This window comes from Vicia villosa, linkage group LG4 (assembly GCF_029867415.1).
Source record: "Vicia villosa cultivar HV-30 ecotype Madison, WI linkage group LG4, Vvil1.0, whole genome shotgun sequence".
Lineage (NCBI taxonomy): Eukaryota > Viridiplantae > Streptophyta > Magnoliopsida > Fabales > Fabaceae > Vicia > Vicia villosa.
The window spans coordinates 183281092-183290832 of record NC_081183.1 but is presented as its reverse complement, the minus strand read 5'-3'; the positions used below and the strand labels follow the sequence as shown (position 1 = coordinate 183290832).

The 9741-nt window shown below is 36.2% G+C and overlaps 1 protein-coding gene across 1 annotated transcript; it reads left to right on the top strand.

The window, feature by feature from the left end:
• The first annotated feature begins 683 nt into the window (after window positions 1–683).
• On the top strand, window positions 684–2408 carry LOC131598476 (uncharacterized). Its single transcript, XM_058871072.1, has 2 exons — window positions 684–780; window positions 1006–2408. Exons 1-2 carry the CDS (start codon window positions 684–686, stop codon window positions 2406–2408), a joined length of 1500 nt encoding a protein of 499 aa, XP_058727055.1.
• The last annotated feature ends 7333 nt before the right edge of the window (window positions 2409–9741 follow it).

The window sequence follows — 9741 nt, the reverse complement described above, 5'->3', positions numbered from 1 at the left end:
GGTGATATGGTGTTGTTTGAAGGTTATTTAGTTTTTGCAGTGAGTTGAAGGAGAACTTTCTGCCTAACTATGTTGTCAAAAGCGGCTGGCGCGGCGCGGAAAATCTGGTGCAGCCGCTTCAGAGCATACCGGTGCAGCGCGATTGGGAGTAGCGGTCGGTTCGGCTGACGTGTCCGATTCGGGAGCGGTGCGGGTGCGGTCCAAAAGCGCCGCGTTTCACTTTACTTAGACTCGGGTCGGGTCGGCCCAAAACCTCAATATTTTACATGTATTTTACACGTTCCTAACCCTAAAACTAGTCGTTTCACAACGACTCTTCTCTTTCTCAAGCATTGTTTCTCTCTCTCTCTCTCTCTCTCTCAAGCATCGTTCCTCTTCACGTTTCTTCTTCATCTTCTCCACACTTCCGTCTGCTCTTCCTTCTTCGTGTGAAGACTCCTCTTCAGGTATGTTTCCTTCTTCTTTTCTGAACTTCTTCCTTCTGCTCCTCTTTGTTCATCATCGGGTCTTCTGCTCTTCTTTCTTCATAATAGTTCTTAATAGAGCATATTCTTCTTAATGGTTCTGTTTATTCTTTCTTCATAATGGTTCTGTCTCATAATGGTTCAATGTTCCTTCAGTTCCATTCCATCATAATATTGATGTTGTTCTATAATTTATTTGTTTTGTTCTGCATAACAACTATGGCAACTAATCCTCCAAATAGTTCTACTCAACCATCATCATTCCATATTCCATCTGTGGCTTCTTCGGCTGCTAAGATACACAAACCAGTCGGTGGTGATATAGGCTGAAAATTTAATCATTTGAAAGACTTGAATAATAGGAGGAGGGTTACTTGTGATTTTTGTGACGAAACGTCGACCGGAGGAATTTCAAGAGCTAAGCAACATTAATTAGGAATAAAAGAAAATGTGAAGGCTTGCATTTAAACACCGGAAGACGTTAAGTTGATTTTACAAGAGCATGAAGATAAGAAATTGGCTGCCAAAAAATCTATTTCAGGTGAAGTCCATGAAGATGATGATGAGGCTTCACGACTGCCAGAGATATCTAGGATCCGAAGTGGGAAAAGGCCGGCTGAAGAAGGGAGTATGCCAACTGCCAAGAAGAATACGAAAGGGCCGTTGGATATAATTTACTATAGGAAACCGGAGGAAAAATTGAAAAAAGGAAAGCAACCAAGTTTGAATGATGCTTGTGATAAGAAGGCAAGAGCGAGTTGTTGTCAATACATAGCCCGTTTCTTTTATCGGAATGGAATTGCTTTCAATGTTGCAAAATCAAAGAGTTTCAAATTGATGGTTGAAGCAATTGGTATGTATGGTGCACATTTGAAGCCTCCAAGCTACCATGAGTTGCGAGTTCCTTTGCTTCAAGATGAGTTGAGACTTACACATGAGATGTTGAGTACTAATAAGAAAGAACAAGAAAAGTATGGCTGTTCCATAATGTCTGATGGTTGGACCGATACAAAGGGAAGAACATTGATAAACTTTTTGGTTAATTCTCCTGCAGGAACAATGTTTGTTAAAAGTGTTGATGCTTCTGCCGACATGAAAACTGGACAAAAGTTGTTTCAACTTTTGAATAGCTTTGTTGAAGAGATTGGTGAAAGTAATGTTGTGCAGTTAGTTACTGATAATGGAAGCAATTATGTCTTGGCTGGTAGACATATTCAAGTATCAAGACCAAAAATATTTTGGACTCCATGTGCTGCTCATTGTCTAGACTTGATGCTAGAAGACATCGGAAAAATTCCTAAAGTCAAGAAGGTTATACAAAAAGGAATGACACTCGTGGGCTTCATTTACAACCATTCTTTGGTTTTAAATTTAATGAGGGAGAAGTTAGAAAGTGAGTTGGTTAGAAGTGGAGTCACAAGGTTTGCCACAAACTTTCTTACTTTGCACAAATTGCACATTCTAAAGGCAAAAATTAGAACCATGTTCACTTCTGAAGAATGGTTGAACTTGAATGCAAGTAAGGAGGTGAAAGGAAAGAAGGCGACTGCTATTGTACTTCAAGTATCATTTTGGGAGGATATTGTGTACACTCTTAAAGCTATGGGACCTCTTGTAAAAGTGCTTAGGCTTGTTGATAATGAAAAAAGGCCGACAATGGGTAGCATCTATCATGCAATGTTGGAAGCCAAAGAGTTTATTCAAAGAAACTTCAACAACAATGAAAACAAGTACAAAGACATCATTGATATTGTTGATAGAAGATGGAGTATTCAACTTCATCATCCGTTACACGCAGCTGGGTATTATCTTAATCGGAAGTACTTTTATACCAATCCAATGATTGAGAATGATGCTACGTTGTTGGATGGCCTTTATGCATGCATTAACAAGCTTTCTGCAAATGCTAAAGTTGTTGATGCCATCCATGGAGACTTGGCGTAATATAAGATGGGTGTGGACCACTTTGGATTGACAGAAGCGGTAAGGCAAAGAGACTCTATATCTCCTGGTAAGTAACTAAGTCTATTACACAATAATTAAATTTCATAACAATTTTTGTGTATATATGCTAATGCAAATAAATTTTGCATTGCATCTGATTGGTGGAAGAGGTATGGAGCAAAAACACCAGATTTGCAGCTCTTTGCAATCAAAATATTGAGTTTGACTTGTAGCTCATCGGGTTGTGAGCGGAATTGGAGTGCTTTTGAGCATGTAAGTAGTTGATATTAGGCCATACTTTCAAATTAATAGTTTAGTAAGTATATTTATTATTTAAAGTTTATACTAACATTAAAATTATAATATAGATTCACTCCAAGAAAAGAAATAGACTTGAACATCAAATGTTGCAAGACTTAGTTTTTATCAAGTATAACCAAACTTTGAAGGAGCGCTTTGATAGTGATGATATGATTGATCCTGTGGTTATGGAGGATGATATTGATACAACTAACCTATGGTTGTTGGGAAGTGAAGATGAAGTTCAACCTGATGATGATATGGTGTTTGATGTTGATGATTTGTCTTGGCTAAATGTTGAAATTGCAAGTGGTGCTGTTGAGCCAATAATCAACACTAGAAGTCAAGCAGCATTGCAGAAAAAGGCAACTACACCTGCACCTGCACCTTCTTCTTCTAGATCTAAGGGAAAAACAAAGGAAGTGGTAGTAGTAGATGATGAATTTGGTGATCAAGACTATCTTGGAGAAGGTGAAGAGGATGAAGAGGATGAAGAAAATGAAGAGGATGGTGGAAGTGATGATGAAGACATGGAATTTAATGATTCTTGAATTTTTATTATAGTTACTGTGTTTAGTTATTTTAAGACTTATATCCTTAAGTGTTTGTTTTCTTGAATTTTATGACTATTTGGAAGTATGTTACCTTAAGAATTATGTTTTTTAATGGTATTTGGAATTGGAAGTATGTTTTGCTTAATACATTATGAAGTTTGGAATTGGAAGTATGTTTGGAATTATTGGAAGTATGTTTTTTTTTGGTATTTTCTAGTATGTTTTTAGCATGAAAATGCCATAAAAATAGCGCCCGCGCCGCTCCACGCATCCGCGCCGCTCCCATTTTGGGGTAGACCGCGCCGCGCCGCGTTCCGAGATTAACAACATAGCTGCCTAATATGCGAATAATATGCGAAGAATGATAGATAAGTAGTAATTTCTATGTTAAATTCATTCTAGGATCATGGCTAGCCCTTACATTAAGGGGTAAGGTCAATGTGTATTAAAAGTTGTTATCTGCCGTAAGATTAAAAAGAATTAAAATTTTGGTGCCTTGGTTTTATTGAAATAAGTTTGATTCTATTTCTTAATCTTTAAGTTTTGATGATAATAAAATATAAATTATAATTTTGTACACTAATGGTTTAGTTAAATGGACAGAATTTTAACGCAAAATCTCATCTAAAGGAATTCTGAGATATGCTGATTATAAAGAATATGTTCTGTAGAAAGACAAGTTCTGAAAAAATTGAACTTTAAGATAAAGACTCCCATCAAACAAACTTTGGACTCTGGATGAAGACAAATTCTCTCTTCTCTTTTCTAACCTCTTTTAAGTCTTTTAACTTCTCTGAAAGAAAAAACTCATATCTTTATTTCTTCTTTTACTTCTTCTCAAATGGATTCTTCTTCTTCAATAAAAACTTTCAAAAGTGATGATAGCAAGCTGTTCACCATCAATGAATATGTTGTTGACTTTGAAGTTCTAAAAGAACAAGGCATTGATTTCCTTAAAATGATTACCGCTCAAAAGTGGAAAACTATTTTGATATGCTTTGTGGACCAGTATTCCATAATATGGTTAAAGATTTCTGGTTAAATGCTTCTGTTCACAACTTGGACGAGAATGACCATGGGCACTCCTATTATCATCACTGCCTCAGTTATTGCCCATGTTATTAGAAGGGAAGAAGATGGTTTTGCTATTGATTATTACAAAACCATCTCTTCACACCTAATAACATGGGCAATAACTGAGGGAGTGATGATAATAGGAGTGCACATGATCATTCTCGTCCAAGTTGTGACCAAAAGCATTTAACCAGCAATTTTTAACCAGATTATGGAATACTGGTCCACAAAGCATATCAAAATAGTTTCCCCATTTTTGAGCGGTAATCATGTTAAGGAAATCAATGCCTTGTTCTTTTAACTCTTCAAAGTCAACAACATATTCATTGATGGTGAACAGCTTGCTATCATCACTTTTGAAATTTTTTATTGAAGAAGAATAATCCATTTGAGGAGAAGTAAAAGAAATAAAGATATGAGTTTTTTCTTTCAGAGAAGGTTTAAAGACTTAAAAAAGGTTATGGATAGAAAAGAGAGAGAATTTGTCTTCATCCAAAGTTTGCTTGATGAGAGTCTTTATCTTAGAGTTCAATTTTTTCAGAACTTGTTTTTCTACAAAACATATTCTTTATAATCAACATATCTCATAATTTCTTTTGATGAGATTTTGCGCTCAGATTCTGCACATCACTAATATTTAACTAAACCATTAGTGTACAAAATTATTCTTTATATTTTATTATCATCAAAACTTAAAGATTAAGAAATAGAATCAAACTTATTCCAACAAAATCAAGGTACCAAAATTTTAATTCTTTTCAGTCTAACGGCAGATAACTCAACTTTTAATACACATTGATCCCACCCCTTAATGTTACAGCTAGCCATGATCCTAGAATGAATTTAACATAGAAATTACTACTTATCTATCATTCTTCGCATATTATTGTTACATAAAATAATAACAATAATTATATTAAATAAAAGAGACTTAGAACTTGATTTTAATTTTAATAATAATTCAACTTAAAAAAATATTTTAAATTGAATCAAAATTGTTCATAATTTTTAAAATGCAAATGGAAAAGAAATAATGTTAACTATATATTTTTTTTAATAATTTTTCTGAATGAAATATGAAATGGTGAAAAATGTGACACACATAAATGAATGTAATGCGTAAGGAAAAAATTGGGGTATGACACATGGTTACAACAACAATCACTTACGGTGGTTAGTCCGCCGATGTTGTCGGTAGTCACTAGTTCAATTCACTTAAATACCCAACACCTAGCGTAGTTCTACAGCTTCACTCGAGATTAGATGAATCGCACCCAACAGGGAACATGGATTACTGCACTATGCATATCAATCTACTCAACCGCCGCCTAGCATAGTTCTATGACTCACGCATTTCAGAATGAGCATGGAGATGCAACAGTTCCTCCCACTAAAACAGATGTCCTAGACTTTCCCCATTTGGAGGACACCAATTCCACTTGTTCTATCAGCCCTTCACTAGGTAACTACATACTACTTAGGGTACACCAAAACGAGTTGGAGTGTAGCTCCTTATCCATCCAAGTAGTGCCCAGGTCAAAGTAACTAAAAGATCCAGTATCTCTGTCCGAACTCCCGAAAGTCTTACATCCAACCGTTTCTCTACCCATGTATGCTACTGGCCCCATGACCGAGTAAAGAATTCCTTAAAGGCTACAAGCTCAACTTTATCGCAAAATTCCCTTACAACATTCCTACTCAGGTGTTTCATGAATTTCCTCCACTGCAACAAGAATCCAGAGAAAGCTCACTTCGTCCGATCGGAATCTTAGAACTTCTAGTCATCTTAGACCCTATAATGATAGTTGGGTTGTCAACGATTTTCATGACAAATGCTCCTCTTATATCTAACAGTCCCAACATTCCCTCTACTTAACTGGCTTCTGCCACTTCAGCTCGAGTCGCTTCGGATCTTACGCGCCCTCGTGGTGGCTCCACCATGATTTTATCTACCGCATATGCAGTCAGTGTGCTGGCCAGGCACAATGACTGGATACTACGATAGTAGAAATCGGGCTAGCAACACACACATGTGAGGGAGAAGAGAATTGCTAGTGATGTCTCATGGCAGGGACCAGAATTGACCGGCTCAGATACCAATTGTAACACCCCGTACAGATATGTCTAGAATAATATGTAGTGATGCTATAAATGGTACAAGAAACATACATAAGCGATAAAGACAAGAAATTAAAATCATATACAATCCAAGTTTCCAACTAATATGTATACAATCGACTTGTCTTCAACGATGCACAACGGAAAGATAATGTCTGACGAGGTCTTCCAGCCAATTGCTTATCTATAGGCTTCAAAGAAATCCATCAAGCAATCCGCCTACTTCTACCTGTTCCTGAAAAATATTAAGAGGATTATGGTGAGATTACTAAATCTCAGTGAGTTCCCCTATCTTAAGGGTTCGCTCGGTTCTACAAGGTGCATGCAAACAAACGGATTCACCGAGAGTCCAGGTTTTCCTCACGGTCTGGTACAAATACACAACAAGGGCAATATCACTATTGGTAGTCCCATAACTAGCCAACGAGATAGCAAAACAATCAAGCTCACAACCAAAACAAACAAATATGCAGACCGACACCCATGTACGTGGAATCCAGAAGCACGTTAATGCCATTATTAGGTTACACAAACACACCCTTGATGGGTTACCTCCCATGCCTATTGTCAAGAGACTTTTACAAGCATACTGCGAGATTGATCAATTGAGTTCGCTCAAGCTTATGTAGCCGCGAGATAACCTTTTCCTAAGTGGCGTCATTTTCCCATTAATCATCTTCGCGCACGTGTGTTAACGTCAGGTGCAAAACACCATCATGACTACATGAGCCCACCGGGCGAAAGCCTAGTGATTAGTCTACGTGACATCACTAGAGGTAAGTTACCAAAGTGTTATTACCTACTTGGCCTCCTAACCTCACCATACCGAGCAAGTAGGTGTGTTAATGTCAAGTGGGTATACGCCCTATAGACCCCCACAAGCACACTGCAACGGTAGCTCAGGTGTGAGCCCCTTGATCACATAGCCAGGGCAATCCCGTTGACCACACAGCAAGGGATGACTCCTTGATCGCACAACCAGAGTCATAATATAAACCTAGTAGCTGGCCTGCTTTGATTCAACCATATATCATCAAGATCACACAGCATGGTACAAGCATCACACTGTAACACATCTCCGAATGTTCAACCGGGACAAATGGGAAACAATGCATAATTATACATAACATTTCATGTGATTCATAACTTGTCAAACATGCATACCAATTCTATAATCATAGTGTAATCATGCATTCAATCATCATAGAAACATATGTTTAATCAAACAATTCTATGATAATTCTTATTTCAAAACACAAGGATTTCGATTCCTAATTCGGAATGAAACTGCACTCAAGAGGGAAAAGTACACATTCTGCTATTAGACAAGTTCGCTACACGAGAAGTAGCAAGCTCCGACGAATGAAGTCAGAAGTTTCATCTGTTAGTGGAAAGGAAGGTTAGCTTTGCGAACCTGTAGCGAAGTCCCGATTCACTACGCAAACTAAGTTCGCTAAGCGAAAGTTCTTAACAAAGGAAAACCAGAACTTTCCATAGCACATCTAAACTCCTAAAATGCAACCAAGGGTCCAATACTCAAGTTAGGATGACATTATACAACCTAATAATCAAGGTAAACACCCTGACCTAAGTTCAACTCAGGGTAGCATCATATAGACATTAACTCAAGGCTATTTGGGCTTATTCCAATATCATGCAATTACCTATTCATGTACCATAATTTATCCCTGCACTAAAAGTATGGTTTCTGAGCAAGAACACATAGAGCACTAAAATACCTTTTCAACGCTTCTCACAGCGCTCTGTTTCGAGTTGTAGAACTCAAGTTATGACTGTTTTAGTGAAACACAATCTTGTGCAGTCTGCAGACATTTGCTAAGCAAACACATAGTTCGCTAAGCGAACCTGTCAGTGCAGGATACAAATTTTGGATTTCTAACTCCATTATTTGCATTCCAATTCATCCCAAATTGAACCTCAACATGTATCAACATACTAAGACATGCAAGGACATCAAAAGAACACATTTTTCAACAATTGATTAATCATGCAACAACAAGTATCCAAAATGGAAAAGTTGTGAGCAGAAAGTTATGGCCGATTTTGTGAGAGTTGCTCCATGAATACGAAAATGGAAAAGTTGAACATAAGTTCTTCTTCTTCTTCCACGCTTCTAATTATCTCTCTCTCTCTCTCTCTCATAAATTCTGATTTGTATTACTATCAACCAAACTTGCCCTTATGTCCATGCAAGTAATACTTAAAGTCCATTTTATCTTCCAACTAAACTTTATTTACCATAATGCCATTTGGTTAGTTTCCAACCAATCTCATTTGGTCTTAACCAATCTCTTTCATTCCAACTACTCTACTAACTCACTCTAAATCATTCTTAGATTAATATGGAATAAGACTAAATGTGCATTTCTAATTACCAATTAACCAATTAAATGATAATTACCAGTGTCGGAGAATCGGGGTATTACACTATACTTCATCCCACTCTACTTCGTACAGAACTTGAACCTACATGAAACAACTAAAAAAAAAGAAAAACAAAACTTTTGCCATTAAATAAATATCTCTATAGTATCAAACATATTAAAAAAGATATAAATACATAGAAGACAAAAATACATAAAAGAAGTACATGTTAAAAACAAAATGTATAAAAAGTTGGAAAACAAAAATATAACATAAACAAAAAAAATTATTAAATCTTATGATAAAAAATTTGCAGGTCAAAATTCACTTTAGGTAATCATACATCTTCAATGACAAACAAGTATCATATAAAAAATTCACGTGCCTAGTAAGCTAGTGAGTCAGTAAAAGAATAGCTAGTTGTAATTTTTATTATATTTCTTTTACTAAGTCTGCCACTTTATACAAGGTTGAAAACATCAAAAAACAAAGTCACTTAATTACAAGTTGTCATCACATGCAAAACAATTATAAAGAAAAGTTTAAAAGTAATAAAAAATAATTCATAAAAAAATGCAAAAGATAAAAATAAATCAGATTTATAACAGAATAGTTTGATTTGTAAAAGTATTTTCCAATCCTAGTCTACCAAATGTTTAACATATAATCAAACCATATTGCGTAAAACCCAAAATGTTAACATTTATAGCATAAATATTATAAACACAAATAAAAAAGAAAAAGAAGGTAAAACCTACTCGAACGTTAAAGAGGTGAAGATCCACGCACGTTCGATTTCTTCACTTTTGAATTCCCTTCTATTCCGCTCTGATGCAGAATCTGCGAGTTCGTTGAGGAGTCGGGTATGTTTATCTTTCTCTTCGTCTTCTTCTGGCTTCTGA

Bases quoted from the DNA above. Each gene is read 5' to 3' on its own strand.
- LOC131598476 (XM_058871072.1), top strand. From the start codon at position 684: ATGGCAACTAATCCTCCAAATAGTTCTACTCAACCATCATCATTCCAT. The intron at 781-1,005 runs GTGATATAGGCT...AATCTATTTCAG, and splicing joins GATACACAAACCAGTCGGTG to GTGAAGTCCATGAAGATGAT.